This window comes from Copadichromis virginalis, linkage group LG14, assembly GCF_057382275.1.
Source record: "Copadichromis virginalis isolate Kocher_CV1m ecotype Utaka linkage group LG14, C_Virginalis_male_GT1.1, whole genome shotgun sequence".
Lineage (NCBI taxonomy): Eukaryota > Metazoa > Chordata > Actinopteri > Cichliformes > Cichlidae > Copadichromis > Copadichromis virginalis.
Genome location: NC_140631.1, coordinates 25,412,157 through 25,425,163, shown reverse-complemented (window position 1 = coordinate 25,425,163; position 13,007 = coordinate 25,412,157). Strand labels below are relative to the sequence as shown.

The 13,007-nt window shown below is 37.2% G+C and overlaps 1 protein-coding gene across 2 annotated transcripts; it reads right to left on the bottom strand.

The window, feature by feature from the left end:
* Positions 1 to 578: 578 nt before the first annotated feature.
* fxyd6 (FXYD domain containing ion transport regulator 6) lies at positions 579 to 12,980 on the bottom strand. 2 transcript variants are annotated; one of them, XM_085430124.1, is made up of 8 exons: positions 12,742 to 12,980; positions 5,221 to 5,277; positions 4,859 to 4,885; positions 3,784 to 3,816; positions 3,540 to 3,614; positions 3,280 to 3,316; positions 3,112 to 3,161; positions 579 to 1,887 (listed from the first exon to the last, which is right to left on the bottom strand). In XM_085430124.1, the coding sequence occupies exons 2-8, from the start codon at positions 5,267 to 5,269 to the stop codon at positions 1,850 to 1,852; spliced, it is 309 nt and encodes a 102-aa protein (XP_085286250.1). In that variant the 5' UTR covers positions 5,270 to 5,277; positions 12,742 to 12,980; the 3' UTR covers positions 579 to 1,849. The 2 variants fall into 2 exon arrangements, with proteins under 2 accessions (XP_085286250.1, XP_085286251.1); XM_085430125.1 differs by having other exon boundaries at positions 5,221 to 5,274.
* Between the last annotated feature and the right edge of the window lie 27 nt (positions 12,981 to 13,007).

Genomic DNA, 13,007 nt, shown 5'->3' with positions numbered 1-13,007 from the left:
TAAAACATGTATCTTCCATACATGATCCAGCTCTAACATTTATTTAAATAATTTTAAGGTAACAGATTATTGTGCCACATTTATTTTAATATTTATTTTAAGAGAGCAGTCACTCACCTGAGCTGCAGAAGGCTCTGTATCACCACTGTCCAGGTGTGTCTGCGGGTGGCCCTGTCTGCATTTCCAGACCAGACTCCCACAGTAGAAATCCCCACCCACTAAACCACCCCTCCACGCTCAGGCATATTTTAGTTCAGCCGCTCAGTTACATATTTATAGTCTCATAAAATTTGCAAGCTGGTGCCAATAAACAAAAGCTGCTTCAACCTTTGGAATCGTAACAGAAAATGCGGCATGTTATAGAGTCTTCAGGTGGAGAAATCTTTCCCTGACACATGGTTTCATAGCCCCAAGTGACAGTATTATAACCTTGACTGACATTGATTGGAAAACAGCAGAGTGATTTCAAATGCTGTTTGACGTTTGCATGTAAATGAATGTTTATAGAAAGTTCCCTGAAGAAAACAATAAGAATCCAAATTCTACAACAAAATCAGGTTTTCAGCAAAATAAAAACAAAAAAGAAATAAACATAAAAATACACGTTTTGTGTTCCGCCACTTTTATTTATGCCAAAGCACAACAGGTTGCCACACAACAAGGTTCTTGTGTGAAGAATGAACATATTTACTTGTTTAGCTGTCATGTTTAATTTCAGACTTAATACTGGTTAAAACCCGACCTGGCAGCAGGGTGACAACAAGGACTAGTCATCTATACTCTCTCTATAATTTGGCTTACATTAGGCTACTATTAATGTAGTCTGGCAAACAAATAATATCAATATCACGACTCTCAAACTCCACAGACAAACTTAATCTCTCTTCTGGCAGTGTAATGCATGTCTAGTTATTTAAAACATCATGAGACTGACTAAACAAATAACAAAGAGAAAAGAACGATACCCTGGCTCGACAGATTTGTGGCACCAGTGAGTGTGTATGGGAAAACTAATTATAGCCTGCTGGAGACTAGCTAATCCTGACGGAGCCAGTGACAGAGCAGTGGAGTGGATATGTGGAGAAGGTGGCAGTGAGATAGCTGATGCAGAAGCTTCCTCCACTATGAACTGTTAAACACTGCGGTGGAGGGGCCCATGCAGGCACCTGCACACTACTGTGCTCCCTCAAGAGAGCTGTGGCAGTTGAGATTGTCTTATATAAGGCTCATCACACTTGCATGTAGAGATGCACATGCACTTGTGATGTACACACAATCATACACATACAGGATATGCATGCACACATAACTACACTCATGTGGCCACACAAACACACCCAGCCATTCACACTTAAACGTAAATGAAGATATTCATATTTCTGTGAACTGTCAGTACTACTTATACACATATCGTATTGATACATATATATACTGTATATATATATATATATATGTATGTGTTATATTCTAACTGTGGCAAAATATGACGCTGGACAATTAACAAAACAATTAGGAACAGCAGGTCACACAAGATTTGAAAGTCTTCTTTTCTTTTAAAGACAATCTTGCATTAAAGGTGCTACTGGCTACGACAATGAAGTGGAGACACGGTCACAGAAAGGCACAGGAATGGACAAGAGCACAGGCAGCGAGGGAGGGACTGGCATGATCACAACGAAGAACAGCAGGCACAAGAATTATGTACATATCAGCATTACTCCTCTAAACATATACCTCCCCTCTTACCCTATCGCATGACCGGTTATAATAATCACCCACACCTTCACTATTATTGTAGACAAGTATCAAATAAAATCTTCATTTCAGAAGGTAGTTCTTTAGAGTTGCCTCAGTTCTCTGGTGGAGTCTCCTTGGCAGCTGCTGCAGCTGAAAAAGGTCAATGATGAGTGAGTTAGCTGAAGCGAACATGCAAAACATTAAACTTGCCTAGAGTTATTTCTTGTTAAATATTCCTCTCCTGTGCCAAAACATTCACTCACTTGCAATCACTTGAAGGTGAAGGACAATGCTCAGGGCTCTGCTGCTAATTGAGGGCCATTAAGTATGCAAGGAGTACCTGGATTTTGTACTTGTGACCTTATAACAAAGAGCACTACTGTAGAGTATATGTATTCACTCACTTAATGTACAAGGTATGCACATTTTAGAGTGGAAGATACTCTTATAACTCACACAAGTTAACTCATGCAATTCAGTAAAAATGCTATAAATATCATATCAAAATATTCAATTAAAACACATAGTCCATATGCTTTCTTGAAAAGGTGTACTTGAATTCAAACCTTGATTGTTCCCCAAACCTAAAGTAGTTTTGTTGCATAAGTTTAACCAATTTTCACTTTAAAACTAAAAATAATATCTTAAAGAAAAACTTTCTGGTCTAAAGCCTAAAGACAAACTTTCTCCCTGCTACCTTGTGAATCACTGAGCTCTTCTTGAAGACGGCATGAAAAGAAGCTAAGATTCACTCAGATTTAAAGCAACAGGTGCTGAAACATCTCTTTAAAACATGGGTTATATACAGTGGACTAAATCCACTTTAAAATGAAAAGTCTAAGCAATATTTCTAAGCTAAAACTTGAAAACCACATAATGGGGAAATACACGGTATACACCAACTTTTTGTGGGGTGTAAGAATATATGTCCTCTTCAAGATGTTATTTAAAAATATTTTGAAATATATCAAGCACTGTTATGTAATAATGACAGTAATAACACTGTTTATATTTGCACTTTTTCTTTTATAGCATATCGTAAAGTATATTTTTTGCTGTGATTTTACTGGTTTTATGTGACCAAAGGATCACAATGCATCTTCCATCAGTAGCTTTAGACAAATGGATAACATGAGAGCAGAAACACTGCAAAAAATGATCCCACATTTGACTGATTGTTTAAAAGCCTTTTAACTGTAAAAAAAAAAAAAAAAAGCAGATATTGCAGATATTCTGAAATGTAGCCAAAAGGAGCAGATTTCCCAGTTCCTGTGTTCTATGGGCTCTCTCAGAAGGAAACTTAATTATGGATGTATGTCAGAGGGTGAGCTTGAGGTGAGGAGGAAATGACAAGAGTTAAAATGTGCATCTTACCCTTGGAGACAATCAGATTCTCCTCCTGTGCCTCTTCATCTCCGGGGGCCCTGAAGAGAGGATCCACAGGTTGTCATGGTAACTAAATCAAATAGTATGACCCAAAAAAGCTCTTCATGCAGCAAAAAAAAAATCATTTCTGTACATCAGAGAGGGACACTGACATACCTGGGCTTCTGTTTAATACCACAGCGGCATCGCCGACCTGGAAACACATTAAACTGTCAGCTGTATTGTTCTGTTGTGAACGAAACATCTGTGTCATCACTATTAAAGTGTTATGTGAAACAGCGCGTAAGAAAGGTCATGGAGTAGAATGATGTGAAAATTCTATGAAAATGCAGTTTTTTATAATTAAATTGTAACATTTGGTTATAGTGGAGAGCGCGTGTAGACATGATGAAACGACACACACAAGGTTAACTTACTGAGGATTAGAAGAATGCCAAGTGTAAACAGCACCACTGCAAATGCCAATCCCCCAATCCTCAAGGTCTCATAGTCTGCAGGAGAAAGAAAGCAACAGCAGGGGTGTAATTTAATCATTGTTTATCGCAAATAATGCTTTATAAAAATTTTAATTTATTTATTTTTAGGGATTTACAATGAGTCTATGTCTATGTAATTACTTTCAATGTGCTAGTTATTTCAGAAGGTTTTGCTTTAACTTACCATAAATAAATGGGTTTTCAGATGTATTGGTTGCTGCAAACAGGGAAACAAACACATTTATAAAACCACAATGAGAAATCAAAACACATTGTCTCAGTTGCAAGCCTGTATCACTATTATCAATACACTTTTCTGAGTGTTTTGTGACAAAATCCATGTCTTTCTTCTTTTGTAATCTATATAATTATTTTTATGACTCATCTTGAAAATTAGTCAACTAAAATCAGCTTTCCTAAGGGTATTGGTAGTCATTCAGGAAATTATTGCTCTGTTAATGAAAATGAAATGGATATAGAAGACCACTAACTCAGTGATCTGTCTCTCTCCTCAGCTAATACAGACTGGAAGAGCATGTGTTTAAAAAGATAAATACTCTTTGTTTGTTTTTTCAGAAACAAAATGTTATTGTGAACAGGATGTTTATCTCAATAACAGTATCTCAGGATATCTCAGTATTTTTGTTTGTGCTAAAATGACTATACTAAGCCTAAGTCAGTGTGTTTCTAGTTTCAGTCTGGAGTGGCACTGTAAGCTGAAACTCTAATGTAATAACGAATTGTAACTTCACACATTATCATATCCAGCTTACATAAATACACAATATAAAACACATGGTACTTATTTAATAGATTCTTGTTATTTATGTACAAATATTTATAGCTTTATATGTCAATAGGAGATAAGCTGGGGAAAGCTGGCATGAAACAATATTGCATATAATAATATCACATATTAAATAGATTTCATATAAAATGTCATTTACTTCAAGCAGTGATTTTTCAGTAATAGCATTATGATGGTTTGACTTTGAAACAGTGCTCTTTAGATGCAACACTTTAGATTTCATAGATTTTGAAATCCTATATATTTATCCTACTTTATCAACTCTATTTCTTGCCAAATTACTGCTCATATGGCTTCAAAACTAGAATCTGTTTGGGTTAATAACTTGGTCTGGTAATTTTAAGGCTCTATCAGTACATCCGAAGAGTCTGATCTAAACATGAATAGATCATCAGTAAAGCACTTAAGATCAATGTTTGACCCCATTAGAGACCACAGGAAGAGTACTCACCCCCCTCTGTATCAGTGTTTGTTGCAGCTGCGAGGCAGAGTGTTAAGTGGTTAAAGTGAAAAGGTGGAAAGAAAACAGAAAGGGGAAAAACACAGGAAATTAGAGGGCCATAAGTGAAAGATGAAAAACATATCTTTGCAAATTCAGTCCCACACAATAAGAGACCAGGCATGCAATCAGTAAAATCCACACTTAAACTGATGTTTTTCTATGGATTTGACTTGTCCACCCCCAGTCCTTTTCCATGAAATGTCACCGCTTGCACCAACACTGCCTCCCTATGGACAATCGGCGAGTGTGCATGCATGTGTGTTTGTATGCATGGATGCACGTGTGTGTTGCATGAGCAGGGTTGTACTTACCAGTCATATATACAAGGAGTGAAGAGACGATGAGCAAAATAGTTTCCATGGCAACTGCTGACACAGAGTAATGAAAAAGAAAGGGGGGGGGGGGTGAGAGAGAATTGAAGAAAGACAAAATAGACAGTCAGGGGGATTTTTGTTGTTTGTTTGTTTGATTGTTTGTTTTCCCCACTCCACTCCAGCACATTCATGTCTGCAGTCTGGTACAAAAACAGCAACAATGAACATGCATTCAAGGTATACTGCGCAAGATGATGACCACACAATTACGCACCTATTGAGTGAGAGGAAAGAGGACTCACATCACGCACAACACTTGCTCTGTCCAGCCTTTTGGAGTATAGCAGATGTCAAATGCTTGTGGATACAGCTTTTATCTTGCACAATGATCTGTGTTCAGAGCCATACATGTTCTCTTTTTCTGGCAGAGACTGCTTCTTCGTCTCTGTGGGCATCACACAACCTTGACCTATTTTTATGTAGGCTATTCAGTGCGCACCCACGTGCAGACACACACCATGTCTGCTACAGAGATATCTCTTATGTTCAGGCAACTATAATGTTGTTATGTCCAGGCAAACTATAATGAGCTAAAATATTTTATGTATTTATTAATATTCAGTTTATTTAATTAATCATTTTTTAGACATCCAAGGTATATGGCTCCACAACTCGCTATGTTGGAGTGTCAATCAGCCGGTGGGTTCCCCACTTTGACCCAGATTAAAATATCTAGAGCGTTATTACGTGGGTTGTCATGACATTCTGCACAGGGAAGGGACGTTTGTTTTTCACAATATCATTAACACAATTCACGGTAACATAGAAATGAAAGGTATTACACATATGGATGGATGGATGGATGGATGGATGGATGGATGGATGGATGGATGGATGGATGGATGGATGGATGGATGGATGGATGGATGGATGGATGGATGGATGGGAAGTTTTAGCAGTTTCTAGACATTAAATGCTGCCTCATGTTGCTTGGTTTAAATCCACTGAGAAAAACTTGTGTGAATAATGTTGGGTGTCCCGAAACTTCTCAGTGTTAAAGTAAGGTTTTAGAAAAGTTGTGAGATTGTAAAATCTGTCCTTGAACACAGTGCAGTAATCCAAGGACTACAGAATTGGGCTCAACTTTCAAGTGCTGAAAAAATATGCATCAAGTTGTTCTATACCCTCAATTAACAATATTTTTTTTTACAACAAGTCAATTTATGAAATTTCTTCCCTCCTAGTTATTCTGTGATCAGTTGTAAAGGGAATTATAGTAAAATTGAAACTCAGTTAATCAGTTTGCATTCTGACATCATCCAGACCATCTGGTGATAAAAATTCAGGTGTGTGAGAATGTGTAAAATGAACAGATTTGGTCTTTTTTGGCTGTGTTTTAGCATAATGAATGAGTCTCACCTTTGACCTCTAGTGTTTGAATCTCTGAGACCAACTTAGACCACTTTCTTGATTTTATTTTGTAGCATGTAAACAAACAAAACATATGGCAGGTTCAGTTAATCTGTTTATGTTTTTTGTCACTCTAATATCATGATACCACTGTACATGGCTGTTGAATGCAAATACGTGTCATGGATCAGTGTTTAGTGAGCAGTCCAAAGCCCTATCAAATTAGCTTGTGCAAATAAAGTGTCTGATAGATTGTTATACATCAGCTGACAGTGACTATTGACTATAATCCTTCACTCTAAATGAATATAGATGGGAAACACAGCATGACAGCAATGGATTTGATGGAGCAGAACAATGCTCTGTGTGAACTAATAAAACAAAACAAGTCTGCAGTTCAACATGCATGATCTATAAACAAACCATGGGATGTCTGCACTGCACCTTCCAGAGGTTTTATAACCCATACTTTAGTACTGTTAACGGAGAGTATCGACTACTAATTCTAAGAGAACTGAACTGGTCCTCTGATTGACTGGGTCTATTTATGTCCATCTAGCCATCTGTCTATTTGCCTGTGTTCAGCTGCATCACTTGTATAGGACATAATGCATTTAAGCAAACAAATTATCCCATTATGGTCATTAGTTGTAGTATGAACAACAGCATTCCTGCGCACTTGCAATTTGTATGTTGTGCTCCACTTATTTGATTTGTGAGCTATAAACAGATCTAAACAGCACAATAGTAACTGGGACATTTCTAAAATGATGTGACATAAGATGACGATGGAGGAACAGATGAAGCTGTCCCATCCAATAGAATGATACATCTGAAACAAAAATCCTTGCATGTGACCTTGAACAGAAGAAATATTTTTTGTTAAATGCCTGTTTCACACACAAGTACATTTCTATAGATTCCACCTTGTGATTCTCAAATCATAAGGTGGAATCATCAGTTAAAGATATTATCAGTTAAAGGTAGTGACATTTGGAATAATATTCCAGCTGTAATAGGAGAATGTACTACCTTCAAATCATTTAAAACTCATCTCAAATAATGGCTAAAGGGGAATCAGATTTGTGATCATGAATTTGATATTAATATATGTTATTTTTAATGTATTTTAAAAATTACAACATTTGTTGTTCTGCATTTTCTTACAGTCCTATGAAATTTTATGCTTTAAATTTGTTGTGTATGGACTAGATTGGTGTACATTGTTTGATGGTGTGTTGAATTTCTTATTTACCGTTTTAGTCCGACCTGCCAGGGACAACAGATGAAAAGTAGCCTTTTGGCTAACTCTGTTTATTTACATTGATATATTCAACAATATGCACTGTCCCTTTTAAATAAATAATATCAATGTATTCATTTATATGTTGCATTATTAAGACCTTTAAAGTTCTATGTAACATCCCAGTGATAGAAAAGAAAATAGCTTCCTTTAGCGCAGGACTTTTTTTCCCCACACCTGTTACTAAGCAGACAAGACAGAAAGCTCTGTCCTCTTTTTTCAAGGTGTGCATTTGAGAAGATTAACATGCAGTTCAACTTTATTAATAAACACTGCATCTGCTCACGTGCAGCATGCAACAGGCATAAAAAAAATAGGTCATTCATTAGCTAAGCAAGTCATCTATGTTTATTTTGTCAAACACTCCTTGTTTCATGGACAATTGTTTAGTTTCTTTTTTTAATCTTTAATGCTTCATCTTTCATGCTAGTTTTACTGTGGCTAAAATCACAATAATCAAAGAGCTGACAGCCGTGATGATGGTTACAATAAAGGAAGGTATTTGACCGTGAGCCACCTGCAACTCCCTTTTCAATGGTCTTTCACTTTCATCTTTCACTCTTCACATGCTGTTAAACTGCTGTTGGAAAAACACTATCAAGGATGATATGAGATAAATAAATAAAAAGGCAGATAGCAAGAAGCAACTGTGCTCTAAAAGATGTTGGCTGCTTGATGAGCCTTTATCAGAAATAATCAATAGTCAGTGAAAGTTTTTTTATCCTCCTGGGCCCACCCACAGATCAGATTTCCACTAAGCCTTTAATTGGTGATGACATCACAAAAATTACATTTATGAACATGATAGAGGGAGAGTGACCTGAATGCTTTTTAAAAGGCTTTTTAATTATAAAAGGAGAAAATGGGTTTTTTCAATGATTTGTTTTTTTGTTTTTGTTTTTTGCAATACCTCAAGTGGCTATTAGTAAATATTAGCACTTACAAGGTGGCATCATTCCTCCCTGAATATGTTACATTTGTTGATGCATTACCACCGGCTGTGCATCAGTAAACATTATGAGGAAAATGTATCATGTCACCTGTGTGTGTGTGCATACACAAGATTGCTTTTATATCAAATAGCATAATCTGAGGTCATACTGACATGGGGAATTGTTCACTTATTCATGTGAATAATGTCTTGGCATAATATGTCTCAACATAATACAGCAAGAGCAATATGGCGTAATGTGTGTCAGCCAGCTGCTCTCTTGCACTGGTAATCTAAAGCTCGATCTGTCACTTTGGTGCTAATGGAAGGAGAGAATTTTGAAAAAGTAGACAGAACCATACCAAGGCTGATGGAGAGAAGTTTGATGCTCTTTTGTGTCCTTCTTACTCAGGCACTTGCTAATGGCATAGATATGACAGTAAGTGCCCAGGGTTAAGTGGCCAGCCGGACAACCTCAGCTGATTTCAGAGTAGCCAAAGATAGTCTGAGGTTAAAGGGCACGCAATCAGCGTCACACATAATATAGCAAGTTTATTCAGACCGCAACACTCATCCCTCTTTGTAAGGACATAGAGAGCTGTCCCTTGAGCAGTAAAAAAAAATCATCTTGGAAAAAGTTCTGCAACGGTTTCAGCAATTGAGGCATTGATTTTAGATTGATTCTAGATTGATTTTAGATTGCCTGCAAAAAGTCTTGATTTTTAATGGCTGAAAAGCAGAAGAATATTTATTTAGAGTGCTAGACATAAAGATGAGATGTGTAGAAAAATAGTTGATGCCTGTTATTTTACACTACCTTTTTACGATATTGTGTTTGAAGGAATGAAATTCCTTAGATTTGAGTGTTTTATATATAACACTATATATAATCTAGTCAGTAGTGGAGTTTTTATACTTTGCTGCTTACTGTTTCTTTTCGGTTTCAGTCACTGTTCAGTTTAACAGTTTACTCACTGTTAGGTAAGGTTTAGGCACTAAATCCCATATGGAAAAGAAATAGTAAAAACTTATATGATTTACTCATGAAAGTGACCACTTTCTCATTACTTTCATATATTGTTTTAGTAAGTATCCAAAACATACAAGTTTCATTATATAATTTTTCAAGGGATCTTATATGTGTTTTCACTCTTGTATGTTTTTCATACAAGTTTCACACAAGACAGATACAAACTTTATAAGATTTATATATATCTTTTCCATATGGGATAACTTGGTTATATTTAAGAAAATATCATAATTTGGTTTACAATGTACTTGTATATGACATAAACCAGTAATCTACCAAGTCCTATCAAATATCCCACAAAAGGATGAAGACAAAACATTTATACACCAGTACTAAAATATCAGCTTCATAGGTTTAGCTTAAAATTACTTACTTCTCTGGCCAATATCCATGACCATCAGATGAGTACAAAAATTACAATGACTTTTGTTTGAGTTCAATTTGGCTTCCTTCTGAAGTGTAGAACTTTTGACCTTGGGTGGGTCAGTGTCATATTTTTCCTGTGAGAACGAGTTAGACATTTGGCACAATTGTACTTCCCCATATAATGTATCGTTTGATTGTTTCTGCCAGCCTTTTTCTCCCTGTGTGTGAACATGACACCTGAGCAGTTGCCTTTCCATCTTTCCTCTGTCTAATCTGCACCATTGTTTGGTAATATCAAGTTCCTCAGCCAGGCTTTCTATTTTCTGAGAGTACAGAACTAGAAAAGGGCAGACGTGATGATGATATCTGTTTGGAAAAGGCAACAACATTGAATGGAGGCTGTTTCCTGTAATGTTGGGACGAGGAAAGGGCAAGCTGAAAGCCAGTGAGACTGGGAGACAGGCTGACAGGGTTAGACATTGTCTGGTAGTACAGGTGAAGGGCATGCAGAGGAGACACTGTCTCGAGGGGAGAGGACTGTGGTAGGGCAGCCTGTTGTACTGTAGTGACATTTACAGTATAACATGCAAAGAGCTTTAAAAACAAAGGCCAAGGAGGGACAAAGCAATAACAGCAGTGAGATAGTGAAGTACACAAGGGCAGCAGAGTGCTCCAGAATCACAGAGACATGAAAAAAAATAATGGTTTAACCTTTGACATTATACTGCTTGGCAAATGTGTAACTCTCATGCAGGAGTTGTGGGGGGAAAAACAACAAGGTCATGAAGGAAAATCCATCCTAAAATGACAGTGTGTGTTTTTACAGATGACCACACCCCACTTACACCAACACTCAGTCAATTCAATTCAATTTAATTCATATTAGTGCCAAATCACAATAGCAGTTGCCTCAATGCGCTTTATATTGCAAGATAGAGACCCTATACTGTAATAATAGTATAGTAGTTCTATCAATAGCCTATCATGTACCAAATGAAACAGAGGTTAGGTGATATTTGAAATTATCACATGACAGATGTTTTTGTTCTTGTTGTTGTTGTTTTCCCCCACTGGCATTTCCTGTGTGCTTCAAAGTCAGGGAAGTGCAAATTCGTGTAGTTTTCATTTGCACCTCAATTTGCACTTCCCTGACTGATACCACACTATTTGCTTTGTAGATCTATTGGTTAGCTATCAGGCGTACCTTTTAACACAGTTTTAAAATATTGTCTGGGATAACTGGGCCATATCTTCCTGTTTCACTTTACACTTTGGAGTAGTGCGGGTGTCTGAAGGAAATTAGTTTGGGTGACTAATAACCCTGAGGCATTATCTAAACCCAATAAATCCAACTAAATATGAAAAGAGCCCTATATATTAACATCAATACAATGTGGGGCAGCTGTACAATGCATGAATCCAAAAAACAAAACAAAACAAAACAAAAAACAGCCTTGACCTCTATATCTACCATTATAATGATGTTACACCACTATGACAGCCATCGTAATTTAGTGTCCAGTTATCGCCATGGTAACTGTCTCCAACTGACAATTGTGGCGCCGAAAGAGAAATGGGTTAAAGCAGAGACAACACTGACTCCACTTAAACAGGAATAAGGGGTGTGGCGTGCATCTTTAAGGTCGAAATCTCTGGCCTACATTGAGACGATTTCTAAGATAACTGATTTATAAATAAATAAGTAAATAAATAAATAATGAGCGTGACCGTACATTCAGCGGTTGTTTCCAGATAAAGTCGCCTGTCGGGGACAAAGGGAGACCTCAATCACACACACTGATAACCTCTCTATTACTCGTGACGATCCATCAAGGCTCTGAGCTAAGTTACGTGTTGTTTGGGTTGACTGACATAAAACAACAACAAAAAACACCTTGCACAATATGCCTCAATATCCGATGCGTGACGTCTTCGCATTGATCCACTTTTGCGTCTCTCAACCTGTGGATTATCTGATGATTGAGAAAACCCGAGCCATCATCCGCCTGGTGATTTTCCTTTTCACGGAAACAGCTAAACAGCAGTGTCATAACGAACGAGTTCATTTTACTTGAAAATGACAAGTGGATTAATAATGGTTTTTATCCCGTTTTTGCAATATCCGCGTAGCCAGCGATTAGTGCCAACAGACACACCCTCGTGGTACATGTTCGCGTGGTAAATAACAAGCAGCCTTGAAAATGCCAGCTCGATTAGTTATTGTGACCATGTACACCAGACAGGTGGTTATTATTGAAAACAATAATAATAATAATAATAAATGACACCGCACGTTTGCCTAAAATAATTCCACAAAGAAGTTTGCACGAAAGACACAATTTATGCACACTGGAGAGGCGTTATGAATAAAATTGCCTTGCCTTACAGTCCTATTGCACTCATATTCTTTTTAGACCACTGGATCCCTTTTTGTCTTTATATGAATAACACAATCAAATATGTCGCTTATTAACTTACCTTTTGTTTCTCCAGCGGACCGTTGGTTAACAAACTGATATCCACCTGCAAAAATCAATCAGTTTGTCTCACAAGGACTCTGCTTCAAGTATTCTCATCTGTCAATATGTGCAACCTGCTCATATGTACTTCCCCTGGAAAAATAGATGTGATGACGACAACAGTGTGACTCCTGGAGTGACTGCTTATTTAGTGCGTGGAATCGTCCCTGCCGCTCCCTTTCTGCATCTCTCCCTCTCTCACACACCAGGCACGCTCACCACAGA